This window comes from Lichenostomus cassidix, chromosome 2 (genome assembly GCF_008360975.1).
Source record: "Lichenostomus cassidix isolate B80296 chromosome 2, HeHo_3.0, whole genome shotgun sequence".
NCBI lineage: Eukaryota > Metazoa > Chordata > Aves > Passeriformes > Meliphagidae > Lichenostomus > Lichenostomus cassidix.
The window spans coordinates 129,272,681-129,296,759 of record NC_139482.1 but is presented as its reverse complement, the minus strand read 5'-3'; the positions used below and the strand labels follow the sequence as shown (position 1 = coordinate 129,296,759).

The 24,079-nt window shown below is 41.7% G+C and overlaps 1 protein-coding gene across 1 annotated transcript in view; it reads right to left on the bottom strand.

Annotated features, from left to right (window-relative positions):
* SDC2 (syndecan 2) overlaps positions 1-24,079 on the bottom strand; it is a 60,243-nt gene that overhangs the window by 7,542 nt on the left and 28,622 nt on the right. The window contains exon 2 of the mRNA XM_085053263.1: positions 4,625-4,736. Within this exon, the coding sequence (XP_084909389.1) occupies positions 4,625-4,736 (112 nt within the window). The remainder of the gene's footprint in view (positions 1-4,624; positions 4,737-24,079) is intronic.

Below are 24,079 nucleotides of genomic sequence, written 5' to 3'. Positions count from 1 at the left end.
GGAAATTAAGATTGTGCCAGCTTAAACTACTGCATAGAAAGTAGAATTTACGGTACCGATAGTAATATTTTTGGTAGAAAAATACAGTAGTTAGCACAATTACTTGCAGAACACCCAGTGATTAACACTTCCTATCAATCATTTCACCCTAACTTCTGGCATCTTTATTTGTTGTTGCACATCACACTCTGGGAGTACCAGCACCACAAGCAAATTTGTGATAAGGTGGGCACACACATAACCACCATCTCTTTCACACCTTCCATTTTTATCAGCAATGTGACACCCACCAAAATGACACATTTTTAGCTGACTTACCTCCATTCACTGAAAACTCCCCAATGCAACCCTTAATCTCCATAGTGTTAGGCACACAGAGATGACACTGTAAACATAATACTACTGCTCTGTCAGGGAACTGCAGCTGAAATAAATAGACACAGTGCGAGGATGTCGCATCTCTGATAGCTTTCACACGTGGAAAAAAAAAAAAAAAGGAATGACAAAACTTGAAGCAAGACGGAAAGGAATAGTCCTAACTATACTGAAGTGTAAGATACTGTCCAGTGCATCAAAAACACATTTTCAAACAGTATCACAGTAGGTTTTAATGTCAGAGGACCTGGAAAACCAGGTAGTCAGTGTCATGAAGCATGCTTGGGGCTGGTTTAGCAGGTGGACAGAAGAACCTCTCCCTCCAAGACAACAGGGAAGGCATTGATGAGTGGGACTGTAGCAAGTGGAAAATGAATACTTGCTGTATTGCCTGCACCATGGCAGGGGAAGCACAGCAGATGTGTGTCTGCCAGGCACGCTGCCACATGGGCCAGGAGCACCCAGTGTCAGCCATGGGCCTGTGTTGGCTCCTGTGCAGCACCTGGCAGAGCAGCTGTGCCCCCAGCTTCCCCAGCCCCATGACCATGGCACACAGCCTCCCAGTCACACCATCCCATTGTGCTGGCCTTGGAGCACAACGTCAGCTTCCCTTTTGGTCAAGAGCCAAAGCAGATCTGCTCCTGTGCTTCTTGCAGAAGCTCCAACCCCACCACAACTTTTCTCCAAGAACAGCCCCCAGTCACAATGTCAGAATGCACACAGTTCATCCTCAGCCAATGTTCTCAACTCAAGCTGCCATTGACTGAGAAATGTTAGGTTGGGGAAGAGGAGAAGGGGAAGAAAAAACTGCATGATTTTCTGACATATATTACCATGAGTAACTTAAGAGGAGACACAAGAACAAGACAGACAGTTTTCCAAAGAACTTGTAGATACATCTGACAGAGATGGTCCCTTTCCTTAATGTAATGGGTAGTCATACTACTTAGCAGCTACTTTCACTTATCTCCAAGACCAAGGCTCAGTTAAAGTCTTTTATGCCAGATGAAAAAGTACCAATAGTTATAAAAGCATTTCAAGTTGTACATAGGCTGGAACACTATTTTTATTTCTTATTATTATGCTATATAAAACACGAACACTAAAAAGAGTGATGATAGTCTGAAGCATCTCCTCACAGACAGAGACTACAAGAAAGAAACAATGGACTCATTAAATCACTGTGGATTTTCTACTGTTAATAAACGACAATCAGGAGACAGGCATGGCTCCTCTGGAAACTGGTGACCCATGGATTCAAATTCAACTCTTGGACAAATGCACAACACTAACTGAACATACATGAAGAATAAAGAGGCTATGAAGGGAAAGAAAAAAACAGAACACCATCACCTTTGCTACTCCTTACAAAAAGCCCTCAGCCAACTTCTAGTTTGAAATGTGTCATGCCTACAGTGACATTTGTCCATGTTAATGCTGCTTGAAGACCTGCAAGGGCATTAATGGTGGTGCTGACAATTCCTGTTTATCTCCACAGGCCTGGTGGCAGCTAACAATTTTCACAGCACAGAAAGGAGTCGGCAATGTTGTCATCTTGGATCTGATTGCTTAGACTAGAATTACATAGCAAGAAAACCAATCTTGAGTGGGAAGGCTCTTCCTGCTAGAAACATTACATCACTGAGTATCAAGTAAAGGGAGACAGGTTAAACATAATATGAGAAAAACTGATCAATGGTACATCTGCAGGGCATTTTCAACATAAAACAAAGAGCAGCAAACACAGGAGAAGTAGGGTGGAAAGGATGCTACTTTGCTTCCCTGAACTAAAGACTTTTTGCTTTGTTCAAAAATATTAGATCTGGGTACTGTCACATGAGCTCTCTGCAGGGGAGTCCAGCTTGTCTCAGCCTACACTGAGACTTTCCCTGTTTTCCTGTAGGAAAGAACAGAGATTGCCAGAGACAGCAGAAGTGTACTCCAACTTCCACCCATGGCTCAAGGCTGAGCACGGGAAAAGAAAGAAGAGAAAGCCAATGTGCTACTGTTGGTGAAATCTAGAGGTAGTTTCTGTCTTTTCTAAATCACAGAATTGTTAGGCTTGGAAAGGATCTCTGGAAATCATCCAACCAACTCCTCCACCAAGGCAGGGTCACCTAGAGCAGGCTACAAAGACATGTATCCATGTGGGATTTGAATGTCTCCCAACAGGAACAATCTACAGTCTCCCTGGGCAACCTGTGCCAATGCTTTGCCACCCTCAGTGTAAAGAAGTTCTTCCTCATGTTGAGCTGAAACTTTTCGTGTTTCAGTTTATGGCCATTGCTCCTTGTCCTATCACTGGGCACCACTGAAAAGAGTCTGGCAGCATCCTCTTGGCACCTGCCTTTGAGGTATTAATAGGTACTGATGAGATCCCCTTCCAGTCTTCTCAGGCCCAGCTCCCCCAGTCTCTGCTCATAAAAGAGATGCTCCAGACCCCTCATCACCTCTGTGCCCCTCTGCTGACCCTCTGCAGTAGTTCCTTGTCTTTCTTGTACTGAGGAGCCCAGAACTGGACACAGCACTCCAGATATGGCCTCACCAGGGCTGAGCAGAGAGACAGGATCACATCCCTCAGTCTGCTGGCCATGCTCATCCCCATGCACCCCAGGATACCATTGCCCCTCCTCGCTGCAAGGGCACTGCCAGCTCATGGTCAGCTTGTCATCCAGCAAAGCTCCTAGGCCCTTCTCTGCAGAGCTGAGTCAGCCCCCAGCCTGTGCTGGCACTTGGGGTTATTTCTCCCCAGGTGCAGTACCCTACACTTCCTTTGTTGAACTGTGGGTTAACAAAATCTGAAGCCAGTTCTTGTGTAGTCTTTTCCACTTCGAAAGCAGGTCTGCATTTTGAATCTTCCATATTAGAAACAGACAAACACCACAGAGGGGTGGAAAAACTACACCAGACCATTCTTCATAGAACTATTTATTGTCAACCTATCTTCTTTCCTGAAGCTTACAAAGTCACCAGCATCTGAAGACATGACAGAATGGGATGCTGACTGAAAGCATGTTTTTCCTGGAGATCAGAATATCCCTGAGACAGTCCTAGGAACTGAATGAAATCACCAATTCACGAGGTTTTTTTTTTAAATGAAATATAAATTTTTTCCTCAAAGAAGTCTACATCAAGGAGGTCCAATTAAGCCTCTGGTTACACAGTGTCAAATTGCTCCAACAGAGGACTCCCAAAACACAGGATGTCACTCAGGTATGAATGAAGATAGGCCTGGATTTGCCTGGCAGTACAATCAGACATCTGCAGACCTAATTTTAACATATCTTTGAATCACCAAAATACAATAAAGACAAAAATCCATCTGAAAAATCTTAAGTGTGGCTTACAGGTAACACAGACAAGGTCCTAGAAGAAGGGTTCATCCTTTAAAAGTACACAAATATATATAAGCATCAAAAGACATATTTAAAAAAAGTAAAATAACAAACAAACAAGTAACACACTTGTAAAACAAATGGGATTTCCACTACAGCTCAGCAAATACTCACAGCAATAAGGAAATGTCTTTTCCAGAACTATCATAAATCCTGCACTTAGCTTTTAGTATTTGGACTCTCCAAAGCTAGTCTAGAAGATAATCCTCAAAGAGACTTTCTAAGATAAATGATTAATGAGGTTTTACTGGCACTTTTTTTGAAAAATTTTGAGCTAGCTCCATGTCTCTAATGAGTGTTTAAGGCTGAGAACTCAGTATGTTGTATTTAAGAATTTTTTTATTCACTATATGGATGTAACTTCCTCAGAGAAAACTCATGGTTTTGGCAGTATCTAGATTTCTAAATGCAAAAGAACAACAACAAAAGAGGTACACTATGGACACTATGTTTACATGAACCTGACTGCATATAAGAGAAAACAAGATTGCTGCTGCTATGTTTTCTTACAGAATGCTAAATTAGCATTATGTCATGGGAGAACTAAGCCCTCTCTAATCCTTATTTCTAAACCCCGGGGAGATCTACACAGAAATCAGAGGGAAAGGAGAGAGCCAGCAGAGAGAAAATGACACAGTTAAATGACGCAACTAAGGAGTAAGAGAAAAGAGCAGAAAGTTAATACTTAGAACTGGGCCCACAGGGGTGCCCAGTGCTCTGTAAATAGCAAAGCACTCATGATACTCACTGAAAGTATCATCTCCAGCTCAAAAAGGAAAACTGCACAGATTTCCCTCAAATAACTGAATTACTTCTTACACTTTTCAAAATCAATTTGAAACACGTTGTCTCACCTGAACCTGACCCAGAAGAATAATCATCATCATCAATTGGATAGACGCCTGATGCTTCTTCAACAGAGCTGTTGTCAAGGTATAAATCTTTATCAGAGGTCAGATCTGTTCTCTGGAAAACAGATAAGAGGGAATGGTTAAAAAGATAACAGTTCTCCAGTGCAGCAGTCTTCATCTTCACTTCTATTTTCTAAGTTGGTGATGGCACACTGAAGTTTCTACTTTCATTTCATGCCACACATTCATCTAAGTTGTTAAAGAAATTTGTAAAGATTACATTACAAAAAAAAAAATCCAAAGCTGCACAATGAAAACCACACTTCATCTCATTAAATGCATGAATGAATAAATAGGATTTGCAAATATACTCTGCAGAGCTTCTGTAACAAGAAAGAGGCAAATCCCAGGACTGAAACCCTCTGTCAGGATCTCAAATATACAAATCTATAGGCTGTCACATGAAGTCTGTTCATTTGATCTCAAATGAAAAGTAACAAAAGCATGTACCAAAACTATCTCAGAGGTTAATCACGCCAAACCTCACAAAACTCTCTAGTAGTTAGAATGAACAACCAGGACTACAGAATACAAATGTTTCTAAAACAGTGCTATTGATTAAGTATTATGACATTTCCAACCAGATCAAACAGCATCGTGCTCCAATTCCTAAATGAATACATCTCTCCTAAAATTTAATTGCATCTTCAACAAGCTGAAAGTCTGGTTTCTTGTGACTATCACCACATTTCTATGTCTGCAAGTATTTCCCCATTAAAGAGAGATTCTGTTAAAATGAGCTCAAAATATAACAAGGTATCAGTCATCTTTTAAATTTACATTTCAGGCTTAGAAAGACTAGGAATTGTTTTCCTCTACTGCAGCTGTGCTTAACAGAGAACTTCCTCAGGAGAGTCAAGTATCTTGGATGGCTGAGAAGGTACCTGACAATATTACTCCTATTACTTTACCCAGCACTTCTGTCAATGTCTGTTTGTCACAACTTTTTGAAGAAAACATGACAGTTATAAGTGGACTTTTTAAGTAAAAAAACCCCACATAAATACCAAAATGCTGTATCAAAAGTCATCTATTCAGTATCTCATATAAGCACTCAATCCTGCTTCTCTGAGTCCCAAATGTTTCCAGCTTATTACTGCATGACATTGACTGCCCCTTTCATTCTACCCAACAGTCACTGTAGCTTCCCTAAAGGAGTACCAAACTGTGAATGGGGTAACTCCTGTATGCAAAGACTCACATCTGACTTTACAAGGTAACTTTCTTCCCCAGAGGTCTAGATTGTTAAAGATATTTGTGATTTCTTTTTAGGATTTTTTTTTGGCAACAGATTCCTGTTTAAAGCTTCTTTACAGCAAAACACTGCTCTTCAGTTTGATCTACAATAAAAAATTATCCTTTACGGAAAGCAGCAAGGCCATCCTGATTATTAGTGTATTTCAGAGTAAAAGATCTTTGCACAGGGGGTACCTAACACTTCTCTGAACAGCTCTGAATTAAAACACCATTACCCTGGTTTTCTTCTAGATAGGAAAAAAAAACCCAACATGATATTGATCAAAGTCTACTCCTCCTATAGCCGCTCTTATGTGTGGGATATATGGGGGGGGGAAGTGCCTAATTTTTAAGATAAGCTTAGAAAGACCTTCTCTGAACTGCTGCTGTTAGTTTACATGGTCTGCCTGGAACTGGCTGCAGTCCAAAGCAGAAATTCAAGATGATGTCTGGTCACTATCAAACAACTTAATTCCTTTAAAAGACGTCTCCAAAGGAAGTCATGAAGTACCTCAGTAAGTGTATAGGTGGTATTGTAATTAAGACACAGCTGAGACTGTTTCCGCATAGGAAAACAACTCCCTGTCATGGGACAAATATCCTGCCCTTGATCCAGCTGCCACAATGGACCAAGACACTTCACCCTATTTTACTTTCAGACACAATCATGGTACAAAACAGACCACTCCTCAATATCAGGCAGGAAAAAACAAAACATTTTTAAAAGGAAATGCAGATGGTTGGCTGTGAGTAAAGAAAAGGCATACAATATTCAAAAGGTATCAGAGGCAGTGAACGTTACTCAATGCTAAGCTGGGGGAAAAAAAGTGAAGATCTACATGTAGGAAATTCCCAACAATGGAAGTTGCTTTTGGCAAAGGTGAGAAACAGCCATAGTTTTCAAAAGTAAGAGAATGAAAACTAGTCTTCATGAGAACGGAAGCATCACACAGCCATGCCCAGAATTTTTAGTGTTAAATAAAAGTATGAATTTATCAATAAATTTTTTCTCTAGACCATTTCCAACTTCTGAAGCAAACTCAGAAAAAAGTTTGATTTTTGTTTTGAAAAGATTTAAAAACCAAACAAAACACCCACTCTCCTTCTCCCCTCAAAACAACCAACACTGCTTTCTTGCTCTTTCCAGCCTCACAGAACTCAAGAGAAGACAGAAATGACTCATGACAGTTCTTCTATCAATTCAGTTTCTGTAAGACAGATGAGCACCTAACCCAACGCAGCCGAAGCTGCAAGTGCCTGGTCAGCCAGGCTCCCCACCATCATGTTCACTCCCTTTCTTTCGATGAATTATGTCTCCTCAGCTGCCAAAAACTTTTATTTCTCACTATGCTGAGATGTTCTCAGGATTTAAACCAGCTGAATACAGAGGAAGAGAAATGAAGAGAAGCCTGGGTAGCTTTCAGCAACAATCCGTTGTATTTTATTCTGAGAATGCAAAGAATACAATGAGAAACATTATTTAATATCTAGTACTGTGGATGCCACAAATCCATCAGAATGAGCAAACTATTCCCCACAGTCTTTCAGAAGCAGTACAATATTTACTATAGGGACAAACACATGGCACAGTGAAGTCCAAAGGCATTCAGACCGGACATGAAGCTCCACCTGAGGAAGATGCTTTGCAGCCCCTCTGACCAGAGCCCCTTGCTTCACTTCAGCCCATTTCAGTACAAATGATTCTTGTCTGGTGGATCTTGGGCAGGACACAAATACCCTCTCAAACCAATGGCACAAAGCACATTCTAGCTTAAAGATCTCCATCTGCATAGATAAATGCATTCACTGCACTGTCTTTGCAAGCTGGCTAGTAGACTCAGGGTAGAGGCACCCCCTCCACACCCACAGCTTGCACATTTTATCCCAGTTGCTCAGAAACACAGAGATGCCTTAGGCCACTTGGAATGAAAACTGCCTTGAGGGTAAGAATAAAAAAAAAAGCCCAACAGTTAACAAAAACCCCACAGCCATTAAAAATAATTCTGTGAAGATTAAGCTTAGAAAAATGAGAGACAATGAAAACAAAATAATACTTTATGGTGTTTAAGTCAGTACCAAGCACTGAAGCCATGCTCTACAGTTTTATGCTACGCTATGCTCAAATAAACTCGGTTTAGTATTTGTTCCAGAAATGTTTTCTCGCTTGTCAGCTGGGAATCCATGGGGGTCCATGGACTACTTCCAGGATGTTCATAAAAGACAAGTTGGAAAAACAAATCTGTTGTCAGTAGGCTTGGACACAGAAAGGTCTGTACTAGCATTTCAATATATTCAAGAGGAAAAATAAAAGAAGTTTGCAAATTCTAGTTCCATAAAACTATTTTTAGGTATTATGAAGGCCAAATATTTAAGAGACTATTTCCTGTGGCTAACAATTGAAATGAGAGCACTCATGTCACTTTTATGTAACAGCCTTATTTTCAGACCTATTTAAACGGCAGGAACACCAGGCAAGGATGTCTCTGTTATCAGCCCTTTAATCTGGCCCTGAAGCCACAAAAACTGCTCGTTACCTCTTGACAGAGACTGCATTCTCGTCTATCATTGTTATCCCACTTACGTTTTTATTCCAAGAATATAATGCTGCAAAATCCTGTGACCTAAATACTTCACATGCTACATGCCAATGATCACTGATTCCTGCCTGGTTATTGACTACACTGGCATAAATCTAAATCACATGGAAATAGTGTAGATTAGCACCCATTAAGTACTAGACAGAAGACATTCCATACCAACAATATGTTGAATTTGAAATCTCAGTGTCTTTACTTTACTAAATCTTACATTTAAAATAATTTTAAGCTAATAAATTGGGATCATCCAGGACATATTAAAAAAAATATACCCAAACCCTTCATTTTGACACTACATGAGAGAGAAAAAAAAGGAAAAAGACCTTTTTCCTGTCTCATCATCTCATGAAAGACATAAATCATGCATCAAAATTGCAATGACAAAAAATTGAAAACTATCATCAGACAACGGGAGGTTTGGGAACTTAGTCTGAAAAAAATATGAAGTGCCCTGTCACAGCTATGCCCTTTTCCAGTCCTGCTGTTACTCTCAGTCCTCCCATTACAAGGGGCTGATTTAGGAGTAAGACATTAAAGACTTTTATGCCATGTGGATGAAGCCAAGAAAGCTGGTGTGAGCAGCAATGAAGGAGTAATGCCTACCATGGCTGTCATGGCTGTTGAAACTCAGACACAGGAGCAATGAATAGCTGACATATGGAAGGAAACACTTTATTATTTACAGATGAACTCAAATTTTTGTTCTCTGTCTTCGGGTATATGCACGGGACAGAGAATTTGAGGTTTGCAGCTGTGTTACTAATGATATTTTGCTTCCCTTTTCCCCTAGATGAAATTCTTTTAGAATCCATTTAGTATGCAGAGAACCAAAGACTAATATTTTCAGACTGATGTTATATGACAAATCTCTAAGCCAGAAGCCTCTGAAAATTTGCAAGCATTACAGCTGTTGATTAGGCAGAGATCTCCCATGTAAGAAGGAGAAAGAAATCAGATTTTCTCTTCTATTAACACATAGTACAGTTTCATATACTCTTGTTTAAAAGCATGCTCAGCTGCTGAGTCTGAGCTCACTACAGTGACCTCCTCTTCATATACACTACATTTTTGGAAAGCTAACTATGTGAATGCATTCATCTGAAGCCTGGGAGCCATTGCAGAGGTTCCCACTGAAGGTTGGAGAACAGGCAGTTGAGAGAAGAAGCTGTATTTCCCTCGAGGCTTCCTGCAGAAGGAACTATGATCTGCCACACAACAGGATTTAGTCCTAACAGACCTCAGCATTGCTGACCTCGAAGCTGACAGGTGTCTTCCCATCCCTGTTCACTAGTTCTTTGCTTTCCCTCATCATACCAGGAAAGGTGAAACTGTCCCATTAGGAGTTTGTTTTAACCTTGTCCAGGAATGAGGCATGATTTTTAACAAAAAAAATGAAGTGCAAAATTTCAAAATCAGGTTTCCACCTCAAAGTACCACGTCTTCCCAGAGAAACCTGCCAGCAAGAGCATCCACTATCCATTTCTCATCATGTAACTGGTTTTCAGAGATGAGCCTCTGCTGGCTCCTTCAGTCTGCAATTTCCTATGCTGCCCACATGTACCCAGCTACAAACACGTAATTTTGACAAAGGATTTTGTTATAAGGTATGCTTACCACTAATTGTCTTAGTACAGATGTCTGCCTTTCCTTTCACTGATATGCCCTACAGCTGGGCACAGCAGAAAAGTAGAGAAGTAGTCCCCATTATTTCCTTTCAAGGTGACACTGCCCACTTTTAAGGACTCACAGGACAAAGTCTTCCAGCAAACCCCACCTTAGGTGCACTGTGCCAACCATGGCGGAGCCTTCAGCAAAGTGGTGGTGGGAGGTATGGTTGTGAGATTTTCTGGGAAATAAGATGCTAATAATTGGTGACATCATTTAAGCACAACACTCTAAGGACTCCCCATTTTCTTCCTTGGAGAAACCATCCTGCCTGTACCATGCTGGTATTAGTGCAGCAGGTATTGGCTGCAGGAGAGCTGCCCTGTACCACAGTCTGGGTCATTGTGATCACAGCCAAAATATTCTTTCTGTAACAACAAGCCCCAGATTGAATTTTCCAAGTTTGAGAGCAAGGATTTTATACAGAAGACAGTATCTGTATTGCTCATCTCCCTCAAATGATTCTGACAGTTACCATCTCCAGTTTTACTTTGAAATGGCTTAAAACCCTCACCAATCCTCGTTCCCATCTGCATGCCCAATGTGAAACCCAGCCTTGCAATAGAAACTGCCTGGACTGATTTGCAAATACCACCACCTTCCTCACTGCTGCCTTTGGCCAATTAAATAACAAGCCTTGACTGCTGTGACTCATTCTGGACAGTTTGCTTCCACAGGTATTTTTAAAATCTCAGAGGATATTTGCTGCCCTTCCTCAGGTAAGAGTGGAAAAGCAAACTGGCTTTGTATGGGTGTCCTACCAGTGCAGTAAGAGTTTGCCTCTAGGGATGGTGTTGGTGCCAGCAGTGGTGCTGTCATCCTGTATGGTGCAGAACAGAGCCACTACTGCGGCTGGAGCACCTGCCAGAAAGATTATTCATGCTCCTTGTACCTCATGTATAACTTCCTGATGCTGCACAAAACTATAGCTTTAGGCCTCCAATCTCTCACGACAGATAAAGAAAGGTTTTGACCACTCGTGGCTGTTGAGGAAAGGCAGAGTGCCCAAAATAAACACAAGTACTGCAAACTGCTTCTACTACTGCTAGTGTGCAACAATAGAGAAGTCTACCAAAAGAGCTGATTTACAGAGATTGCCTCATGTCAGAGCCAAGAGTCTAAATATGCTGGCTTTTAGGATGCACACAATCTGTTACGCCAGACTAATTACCAAAACAGAGGCGTATTTGACAGGGACAGCATTAATAAAACTCTTGCTGGTGTCAGGCATTTCAGCAGTCTATGTCATGGCTTGCACTGACAAAAACACACCACATCCAAGGAGACACCAACAAACTACCACCACGTCAGCTACTGTTCACTTACAGTCACACACCAAAGAAATTACAGTGCTGCAGTTGATAGGTTTAAGTTCACACTCTTCACAAAGCCACAGAAACTTATGTGCCTGTTTTCTAACAGTCATCTGTGCCTTTAGAAATATTCCCTAATGTGCAATTACACGCCTTATGGTACATTGTGTGATAACAGAACTTAAAATGGTAACAGGAAAACTTGTTTAACCTTACTTGAAAACATGTTTTTCTTCCTATTATAAAGACTCACAGATCTGTCTAGCAGGTCTTTGGCCTGGAGCTGAGGCTTGTCCTGTCTTGAGGAGAAAGATAAATGTCCTCTGTTTGTGATGAATTCCAATGGGATAAGCCTCTATCTTTCCACTCATTTTCATAGTGTCTGACTTCCAGCTGTGTATCATTTATCTACTAGACGCAAAAAGAGACCAAACTTTACTCCTTATCCAGAAATTGTCTTCCCCATGGTGGGACAGAGGTTGCTGTATGAAGATGCAGGAGGGAGATGAGCAAGCATGGCAGCAAGATGAGGCAGAGCTTTCTGTCCTTGAACAAGAGTACCAAACGCATGATCTGTGATGAAGGACAGATCAAACGTCTCCATCCACATCAGCCTACAGCCTTCCTAGGCTATTAAATTAGGCTTAAACTCATGAGTAGTATTAAAGGACTGCTAGCTGAAGGAGACCATAGTTATGCCACTCCAAAGATATTTTCATCCTCTCCTCTGCAGAGGGTATCTGTATCTTCATCCAGTTACAGTAATAGTAATATTCTGCCATAACCAATCTCTACTTCTGTGGATCTTTGCCACCACTATACTGCAGTGAAGAGCAGTTGTACACAGGTTATAGGTTAGGATTGAGAGACCTTCCTAATTCCATGACCACATAAAACCTACTCCAACTTCAAAATGGATACTTGGAAATTATAGAGGGGCCTGCCAAATCTGATGTCAACCAAGTCAAACAGTGCTGTCTATGAGAAGCCTCCAGCTTGATGTTCTCTAACTCCACATCAAATGGTCATTTTTTGTATATGAAACCCAAAATCGAACACTGAAATTTAGTTGTCTCCTTCACCTGCAAAACCTCAAGACTGCTTAACAGTCAATTAGAGCACACATCAATTCCTGTTTCCCATGCAGAAGCAGAAGTTTAATATCAAAGTTTCTCTGGGTATCCCCAAATTATAAGATTCAAAGCCCTTTCAGCTTTCATGCCAAGCCATCACTCAGTGCAAAGGACGGTTAATTCTTCAACTCTGCCTTTGACGTAGGCACGATACAACAGGGAAACTACTTTAAAGGGGCTACAGCTGCATCAGCTTCCAAAGTGCCACTGCAGACTGGAATATTAAAGGGTAATATACAGGCGAAGAAGCAACAGAAGCCAGCAGCCAGCAATGTGCATCACAGATTGATTTATCTCAATTACCACAGAAATTTTCTGCGCACTTTCCAAAAAGCATCTGTTGGTTTCCCTAAAAATAGGATCAAAACCACCATGCAAATTGTCACAGCTCAAAATGCTAGTCAGTTTTTTTAAGGACACATCAGCCCGTGTGCAGACAGGTCAAATTTAAGGCACAGCCATGACTGAGAAGCTAAATGCACTCCTTTGAAAATGCTGAATGAAGAGGTCAGCCTGTCTTTGAATCACCAGTCACAAGTCTGAAAGTAAAAGGAGAAGCAGGTAGCTTTTGGTGCAGAGGTCATAACGGCAAGTACCTGCCCCAGTCAGTGCTTTTAAGTCTAACACATACTGGCTCTTCCACACACACCTCCCCTCTCCTTTCATGCTTTACTGATCCTTTTTTGCTAATCAATCAGAAGAACTAACACTTATATTTTCCTCCCTCCTCTTGAGAGTGTGGATGAATGATTAAAGCTGCCAGGGTAACCTCTTCGGCATGCATGCCAATAACTCCCCACCTAATAGCCTTTCCTCTGCCTCAGTGCCCTGGCCCACTGGTGATTACTGCAATCCCTTGAAGTGGTCAAATTGCAGGGCAGACCCCATGGAAACCTATTTGGAGTTGTTCTAGTTCATACCAAAGAATAATGTTTTTAATACAGATTGCTCTTTTTAAAGCCCTACAAAAGCAGTGGTAATCAATCGTGGTGGGAGCACTGCAAACCTCCACCAGGTTTCAGAAGCCCCATATTGATTCCTTTCCAGCCCATGGATTTCAACAAAATAACCCCATGTGAGGAACTCAGAGTCAACTAACACGTAATCATTTAAATTAAGATCTTTTTGCAACTGGCAGCAAGAATTAGCAATAAACTGTCTCAATCAATTACATTCCTTTTGCATAAACAGGAAAATTACATATAAAACAACTATATTATTATGGTTACATTAAGCAGCAATTAAATACTGCCAGCAAACGTTATGCATGGCAACTGAAGTTTGTCAGAGATGAGGAGAAATCAGACTTCACAGTTTAAGGAGTGCACATTTCCAGTAATGCATAATCTGTTATTCAACAGGAACTTACTCATTAAACAAGGTCTGCCAGTATCTCAGTGGACATCTGCAGCCACCAGGATTCCTGATGACATCCCACCAAAGCTCCCCAGAAGTGGAAAAATGACTACTGGTAGATCTACAAATCTGCTTGATCTTTCTAAAATTGTGTGCAGTTGTAGCAATTAGCTGCAGGAACCTCCCTCCCTCCCACAAACACACGCAACCTATTTCAGAAGATAAACTCCACTAAATTAAGAGAAATCCTGGATCCTCTAGAACTGAGAGGAATGCTAGTGATAGCACATTTATATCCCAGGCTCTCTAGATTCTTAGTTAAGGAAACTAAAGCTCAAATAAGCTGTAAGTATGCTTAAATGAAATACCTGTGTACCAGGTCTCTCAGTTTCATTACAACAGAATAAGCAGCCTGGGCACTTAACACAAGAAAAATTACTCACCCCAAAAATCATCATCTTTTTATTACATTGGGTGCTACTAGAGAAGATACTCAGTTCAGAAGTCATACTGTATAATGATGCAAAATGCAAACTGAACTACAGATCAATGTCAATTTTGCATTAGCCTGAACTTGCTGAATGTGCTGACTTCTTTCTCCAGTCCAGCAAAACAATCACTTCTTTTATTCAGGTAAGTACTGCCAACCTGTTGGGTGGTGGCTGGAAGCACAGAGGTAGGGGATTAGTTTGCCCTGGGTTAAAAGTACTGGTAAATTCAAAACTTGGTTAAATTTGGCCAGTCTCTGCCACCAGAAGGATAAATGGTTACTCTTTCCATTGGTACAGTCTTCTCAGACACTGACAGCAAGCACAGACAGCATTGAGACACCAGTATCCATGTAAGATACCTCTTTGTATTCCAGATCCCCAAACAGAAAGACAACAAAGATGATTTTATTGCTATTTCCAGGTGTCAACTCATCTCACTGGTTTCCAAGACTAAATTGCTGGATTCAGCACTCTGATCCCATCTTACTTAACTGAATTTTTGCTACAAAGGCTTGGTTTTCATATCCTCTTTGATGCCTACAAAGATAAGAAATGAGTTTACTTCACATGGGATCAAACAGCATTCTAATAACTTCCACTATAAAAGCAGTTGAGTGAAATCAGAGATAGGGTGGCTTGTACAGGCTATGGGGCTTCAGAAGCAGTCTTCTGTCTGGTATGCTGCCCTTCAGGCACGACTCCCCTCCTTCCACTAGGGAGAAGGAACTGGTGCATCATCGACCTGCCTGGCTCCCCAGCCAAAGAAAGCAGACAGGTTGTGCTGGGGGGACACACAGCATCCTGCCAGCAATGCCAGACAAATTCCTAGCCAGCTGGGGCTGAGGCACGAAGGAAGGATTTTCCCTCCTACCCTCCCTCTGTCTCTGATTTTCCTGCTGTTTCCCTGAAGCTTGAGGTGCAGCATGAGACTGGACAAGGGAGCCATGGGGAAAATTTCCTCTGAAGACATATGCAGCCCTGCATTCAGAAACTAGATGGATATACTGAGCAGAAATACTAGAAGAGAATTTCAATGATATTGTTAGGAATTTCTCCCCACTGCCCATGTCAACTGCACAGCAAGACAAAGCAAGGCAGAGCCTTGGTGAGGCAGTTTGCTGTGAACTTCCATACCTGCACTTCCACACACTGTAACAATTAATAAGCATTCATATTCCTGAGGAGAACCAGCTAACATGTCTGCTCTTAAATACCCAAATGTACATGGAGAGCATCAGGCTGAAACTGCGCAGAAAAAGGTAAAATTAAAAGGCTATTCCACGAGCAGTGGATTTCCTACACAGGTTCCCCTCTCTACCACAACCCCAGCTCCTGCTTCTTTCCCTTGTGCTACTGCCTCTCTTTGAGCTGTGCACATGGCTATGGCAGAATGTAGATCAAAACACTCTGAAGATAAAGGAATTTCTCAAAATAAAAGTTGCAGCTGGAATTGCATAAGGGACCACCTTCAAACAGCATGTAATTTTTTGGTTTAAAGCATGGTCAAGAAAGCTGTTGGTTTAATTGATGTTTTAGTGATAACAATCTCTCCCAGTTATCACGAGCAACTTCTTTTAATAAAACTGAAGTAAGCTTCATATTGATCACTTTCAGATGTTTTAAAAATAATGCTATATAAAATTAGCACCAAAAGAATTACATTCATAATGAAGGCAGGGATAAATTACACTGCATTTGATAAATCTACTTCCCTTGATTCAAAGGAAAGCAAGACAAGTAAGTTGTTTGACAGCATTTTTAACAGTCATAGATCTGACTGAAGACTAAAATACAACAAAGACTCTTTAACGGTATTAAGTATCTTCTAACAAAGAACAATTCTTTCTTTCTAGCATTCATACTTTAAATCACAGTTCTGCTGGAGGGAACAAAGATTTCAGTATTTCTATAGCCAAATCTCAAATCTTCATAGCTGTCCCAGCACCATCAATAGAAGGTTAGCAGCACTCTACAATCTTTACTGCTTTATCAACAGTCTAAAGCTTTTAAAATCTATATGCCTACAAAACCTCCTGGAGCTGTTACACATTGAGGATTTCACAGCATTATTGACCTGGGCAGCCTCTTTATCCTCAGTAAGTTATTTTAAACAACTTTCTGCCAGCTAGCAAGTCTCTTTGTTAGGCTTTGTCTGTATTATTGCGAAAGCACTGCTTACAATACAGCACAAAAAAGGGAGGCATGAAGCAGACACCAGAAAGAGGTCTGTCAAATTCTCTTTTTATTTCCTTTTTTCCTCTACTTTCCTGATATGCTTCTGATACCTTACAGATCATTGCCCTGCTGCCAGGAATCCTTCCATGCACCTGAGCCACCTCCTGAGAGGGGGCAATGTGAATGCACAGCAGACAAAACAGTCCAAATCCATGTATTTTTGGGACCATGCTCTCTAACTTGCACATTCTTTTGCCTTGTTTGAACAATATATATACAGCAGAGAAACAGAACCTGGCAAGTGTATTTACCTACTGAGTAAGAAAATACATAACCTGGCTTGGGAGGTGAGGAAGAGAACAGTAAGGAGAGGTAAATTTCCCATACTTCCAACTCAAACCCTGAGCACTCTGCTCTATTCTGAAATCCCTTATCAGATAAAGGTCTCCATGTTGAGGATCAGAGCTCTTTGGCATGGTAGGAAAAGCAAATCTCAACCTGATACATATCAGCATACATCAAAAAGCAATCTCATGGTCTTCTACAGGCTTGTGCCTGGAGGTATCAGCAGAGAAGGCCAGTGCTAGCACAGCAGTCTTCCTTGGATGTAACTTATGAACAGCCACAATGAAGCAGTCACATCCATGCTTCTTCTACTTTTCTACTTACAAAAATATTTATGAGGAAATCCTGTTTGAGGAAGCAGCTCTTGCATGTACTTTGAAGCTTCGTATCTTGAAAGCTTGTGTGCCCAGTGGCCCATACTACCCCTTGGTGCCATCAGAACTATTAGGACCTACCCCGTTTTAATCCAAGGGCACATCATAAAATCTACTCAGCTGACCACCCACACATGCACAGAGAAGATTTAGATTTGATACCAACTTCTGTATCACACTTGATAACTAGAGTCTCAGCTGAGGGCCAAGATAACAAACGGAAGCTGCCTAGGGAGAAGAGTAAAATAAAGAGATTTAAACTTTAGGTCTTTGCTAGTGGTATTTTATTTCTGGATGTTGTATCAACTTTCCTAGTTCCTTGTTAAACCTGTCCTTTGTGGAGGGAACGGAAAGAATAAATGTTTTCAAAGTTATCAATTCTGTAATGCTTGCAAGTACCACAAGGACAGCCTTTAACCAATGTCCTATGGAGGCAACTAACTCAGCACTGACATCTTTCTGCTTTAACATGGTTAAAGGTTGGCAAAAGTAGCAGACACAATTAATAAGTAACCTGCCCACCCTGTGTTATTCTAGATAAAGTGCAGATGTATTCCAATTATCTGCACCTTATTTCCAACAGTTCTGCCTCAAAAATACAGCAAATAATCTGCTCCATAAAGCTGTCAATCAAATGGACAAATTCCCTTAAGTTTTCATTGCAGACATGTCTAAAGCAATTGCACTTTGCAAGGTTATCCCCAGATTAATAACAAAACTTTAATTCAAACCACACGTTTTTCTCTGCAAGCAATAAAAAAGGTTGCTACACTGATGACATTAGAAAGCTTCTTAGATACTGGTTCTGTTTGCTTCAGGAAAAGGGTCACTCAGCACTGAGAAATGGAACAAGCAAAAAGGGGTTTCATCAGCCTAAGTGTTATAGATGTCATCTGCTTAACAGACCTGACCTTGCACAAACCTGCTCACCTCCCTAGGTTCTGTGAGCTTAAAAAAAAAAATCTAAGGACAAATAGGGAAGGTGTCTGCTTAGGGAAACCATACAGCAAGACATTCAGACCACTGCAAGACAATGCAGAATAGTTTTGCAACATTACTAGAACGAAATTGCATACATACATCCAAGAAAACAGAGGCCAAGAACCGCTTTTCAAAAGACAGCAATGCAACATGAAGCAACATTTCAACATAAGCATCTAGACTGCTAGATGTATAGAATGCTCATGTAATGTAATTTTAATAGAAAGCATACAGGAGTGATCAAGAATACACCTCTCCTCAAAGCGCAGGACATGAAGTGTGTAAAGCAGATTTCCTCATAAACATACATGAGCAAATCAGATCAAGAAATTATCAATAAATAAGTCGAGGAAGAAAAACATAAGGAGGCAACTAAAACATGTTACATCATGGAAGGCACCATTTGATTATTTGCTTTGACCAGACAGAAGAGATCAGAAGAACACTTTACCACGCCTTTCTCAGGGACAGAAACTGAAGAGGGGCACATGATGACCACGAAGCATTTGAGGACTGAGAAAGTAAGGATAATTTCTGCAGAAAACTAAAGTCATGTCAGTTCATTTGACTTCATAATGACACAATAAACAAAGACCAATAGGCAGAGGAACACAACAGCCACTGTCGTTTGATAAAGCAGAGTCACCAACACATTTCATTTCTTTAAAAAACACGAGTCCGTACTGGACACATCCCACCAAAACTAATTATACTTGTCCAGTGAAATACATAGCTGCACTTTGCTTGCAGAAAAAAAAATTTTATCAAGATATCCTGAGACCTCCTGAGTTGGCTGTGCTGAAACTGCTCACCTCACAGCCTGACAGAGCACAGCCCCCTCTGGAGACCACAGCCCCAGCCCAGCTCCTGACAGGGACTGTCCTTCCTCCACTAATTACATGTGCCCACACACAGCAATCCCCCAGGAAGCCTCTAATGGGCTGGGAGAGCTGATTACTGCTGGCTTACAGCTCAGATGTGTGCAACTGAAAGGCTTAACAAGCCTCCATTTCATTCTTTTTAAGTTAGTTTGAAGGGGGAAAAATGAATTGTTATGAAGAACATCACCAAAAAAGTGACATAAAACACAGCGCAAAGTGGTGGGATAACACCTCAGGTCACACTTTATGGAATGAGGGCTATGTCAGGAGCCTCGATGCCTCCCAGAGAGGCAGAACTTGTTCTTTATGTTCTCCCAAACACCATGTCCTTCAAGAGGTGGCTTACAATTTTAAAAAGAAAGACCAAGCCATGCTCTGCAGGTCTAATATTGTCAAAATCTGCTTTGGAGGTCACTCCCTTTTCTATGGCAGGCCATGGAGCAGAAAAGAGAGGAAAAGGTCCATCCCACCTGACCCCTGCCCACAGCACGAGCAGCTACTGGCGCTGGGAATGCTGCTGCTCCTCACAGGCACCATCTCAGCAGCCACCAGCTTCAGGCAGGCAGCAAATGGCACTGGGAGCCAAAGGCGTCCCTCCAGGCAAGCTGGAGCCTGCTTTTACAGACAATGCAGTGTTTTCTTCATTAATTTCCCAGCAGGGCCAGTTTGAAGTGGCACACCATTTGCATTCAGAGAGAAAAAAACCCCTCATTTTGTCATCAGAGAGCTGGGGAGAAATTTCCAGCAAGCTATCTCCAGGCGCACACCCACTGGACACGAATTTGTCCCCAGTCGCTTTGTGGCAGCTCCAATGCAAGCCCAGCTAGCACTGGCCAGCCACCAGGACCTGGTTTTTTGAAACCCCATTTTGTGAGGATGAGAGAGGGCTGTGTTGCTCTCCTCTCTGTGTTCATTACAGCCACATTCCAGAGGTAACACACAATGGAAAGCACTTGGGTTGGGAACAGCCAAAAGCAGTCCTTCAGCACTTGCTGAGAAAAAGGATAAAAGTGGCACTTAGAGATCTGACCACAAAACCTCAGTACATATAGACTATGTTGAGGGATGGGTGCAACAGTACTGCTTTTTTTGTCTGTTCTCTTTTTAAATCAATACATGAGATTCAAATGGATCATTCAGGATACCTCACACCATTGCTCCATCTTACAGTATCTTAGGAAACTAACTTAATAGTCACTATTGATTTATGAACAAGATACACAGTATCCCATATATCTTAGGATATCCCATTAGCAATTTATAATCAGGCCTATCATCTATAAATTAAAGCTCATGTCACTGACTGTTGCTAAAAGGATCAAGCTTCTCGCTGACTTTCAAGCCTACCCCACTGAATCACACAGCTGAAGATTTCCATTTTGCTGGAGGAGGTTGTCATTCATGACATTATGCAGCACTGAAGGAGCCAAACAGATTAAATGGACATCTGCATTTCCAGTCTGCTATAAAAGTGGTTTAATACCAAGCAGTGTTTAAACAGTAAAACTGTCTGCAATTTCTGCTCTATAATCTGTGAGTAATCAATCAGTCTCAATGCTGAGCTTCTATTACTGCTTCTCTGCAAGTAGATGGAAGAATTTCTAGGGCACATACTTCTTGTTTATACCCCAGCACTAAAGAGGAATTAAACACAGATTCAGTCTGCATTCACAGTGATCCTGGCACACGTCAAGTCTCAGGCTTTTATTCTCAAAGCAAAGCACAGAAAGTACCGTGAAACATCCAGTTATGGCATGTTACTTCCCCTCTGAATGCACCATTGCAATAAATACCCTAAGGACTTGCCAAAGCAAAGCAGAGTAACCCATCAGAGCCCTCATCCTCATAGAAACCTCAGCACCTGAGGAGAGAGGTGCTCAGAGCAAGCACACGATGTAGCTGTGGTCCCATGCCACCAATGGAGTCTGGCTGCTCCAGCTGGAAGACACCCAAAGCAACAGCATCAAACTCAACATCTTTTTCAGACTTGTTGCTTGATGTTGTCATAACTGCAGGATTAAGACTGCGGTGCTGGGGATTCAAAGGCTTACTTCTTTTAACAATGCAATCTGTGTTGACACATTTTGCTTAACATTTAAGTGCCCCTTGCTCTAGGGAGTTACACAAGACACTGCCAGCAAAAGCTGTGCAGATCAGCAGCTGACCTCCCTGCTCAAGAAAACTGAAGGTGTTTCCATTCAAGCAGGAAAGGCCAAGAAGGAGAGGTGGGCACTCTGACCCAGGCACAGGATTCAGGTTGGAATGAGGCCAGAGCTAAAGACAGGGAGCTCCCAGAGGCTCAGCACACCTTGTGACAGGATCACACCTGGATTACACTGCTTCCTCAGCTGGACGTGAGCAGGCCCAGGCCATCCCTCTTATGCAAGAGATAGCTTCCAGAGTGGATTAATGCTCAACCTTTCCACCTTCCTTAATTCTGTTGTGCACAGTTTGTTGCAGAGTTCTCTCTCACATGGTATATAAAGCATGACTAACACCCACCACCTGTTTGCCCCTTTGGAACCAAAAAGGTGACACCTTCACCCCTGTCCCAATGCCAAGCTTCATGTGACAGAGACCTTTGCTTTTTTCTGAAGTGGTCAGACAGGTTGTCCCACAAACACACTAGTTACACCATTCAATTCAGTGTGGCAAAAGTGGAACTGTTCCCCGTAACAGGGCTATCAGTGGTTGCAGTCACACGTCTCAGCTGACAACTAATTTAAAAGCAGCTCCTGCCCCATGTATTTATTCATCAATAAATTCTGACAGTCTACAAGGTGCCCAGCATGGTGGGCTGGACTAGGAGCTCAGAAGATGGGCACTGCTCCTCACTCAGCTCTGCTGCTGACTGCAGTCCCCCAACCTCAGTGGTATCTCCTACATGGGCTGGGGGTTTCAGCTGGCCTCATGAAAAGTGCCATAGCCTGAAATGTAACATAAGCCTTGGATGAAACTTAATACATTTTTCCAATGTTATCTGCATCTACTCCTACTTTCTGTGTACCTCTGCTTGGCACAGGGAGACAAAGAATCAAAGCAAGTCCTTGAAGAGTCATGCACATTCCTTTCCCTCTCAATACCTATATAGAATTAGGTTTAATCACTACAAATAGACTTCACATGAAATTTTGAATCCACTGGCCTCATCCTGGTTTATCCAATTCAGAGTTTTAATACAGTGGCACTCTCAGATGAGACTAAGGAGGTGGGGTGACAAAGTCATTGCGTATTTCAAGCACCTACCTTTACTTCAATTCAGAGTAGCTAAACTTAGGACCAAAAGGTCCTCCTACACATCAATGGGGAGAGGTATACTTCTCCAGCACACTGCTCACAGTCCTGATCTTATGTTTGAATTCACACTCCTCAGTTAACAGTTGAACAGTCTTTCCAAGGGAGTCAAACTCTGACTGAAAAAGCATGTATTACATCAGGTTCCAGTAGGTCTGAATGAGTTTTGCAATAATGGTAGAGAGGCACATTGCAAAACCAGCAGATCATCTGTGTCTTCCAAGGGAACAATTACTGTGACAGCAACACATTTACAAGATTCAGAAAGAAACCTCAGTATCTCAGAGCTGCCATGAGATGCGCTTAAGAAAAACCCAAACCCCATGACTTGGGGCTGCATACTCATGCAACTGACGGTTCCAAAAAAGCCCTCTGTTCATTTGCAATGACACAGTATAACCCAACCAAGCTGGAGACTCATCCCAGGCTGGAACAGCAAGTACTCATTTCTCTGGACAGTTTATAAGGAAGGGGGAAAACAGCAACCACAGCATAATTCCTGACTGCAGAGCTCTTTCAGCAAGAAGCAGCTGTATTCCTCTGGCCATGTACAACAGCAGCTATTTCAGCTATATATGCACCTGGACATCACTGTCATGAAACTAAATGTGCAGACTTGGCAGTACAGAAAACCAATTCTGCTGGATAATTAGCACAGCATTACATGCCAAAAACTTCCAGGTAAACTTTTTACCTCTTCCTCTGCTTCTTGTGGAGTGCTATGAAAACTATATTGTTCCACACTTGGAGAACTGTAACTCTCCTCAAGTTTTTAGTTTTACCCTGTACAGTCATGAAATCAATAGTAACATATATCAGATCCATTCTGAATGCCATCCAGTGTGTAGAGGAGAATGCATGCTGAACATAATGCTTTAGAAATAAGACTTTTTGTGTCCCACTTGGAGGAATGGAAACCAAAGGAGTAGCTGCATTGTGATACAGTCATTGAAATCCACAAGACACACAACTATTCACACTTGCACTATCCCAGAAGGACGTAATGGTTTGTAAAACCTGCAGACTGTGTGCTTTATTACATATTCTCATGCGCAATGAGAATGAAGTGTAATCTACTAAGGTTTAAAATTAAGCATCCTGTATCTATCATGCCATGGGACAGAAACCAGTCAAACCAGTTCAAAATTCACAGTTCTCGTCTATGTAAAAGAGCCTCGCATACCTATCAGTTACAGAATACCAGAAAAATTGACCTAAGGCCAACCTCTAAAAGGGAGTTGTACTTGTGTTAGAAAGTGCTTGAAGTTTCTTGCAATTATACACCTATTCTACCTGCAGACAATAAGAACTTACTCCCTCAGTATAAGACAGAACTCCAGTTCCTATTGCTGCGCCACCTTCTTCACTTTAGACCCAGGATACTGATAAATGCCCACGCAGTATGAAAATCCCCTAAGGATACCTGCATATAATGCACTTACAAACAATGGTGGCCTGGTCAGCACAGATGAAATTACCTTACAGTGCCTACAAAACCTTCCAAAAGGGACGGATTGTCCTAATGTAATAGGAGGCTGTGGGAACAAACAAGGCGAG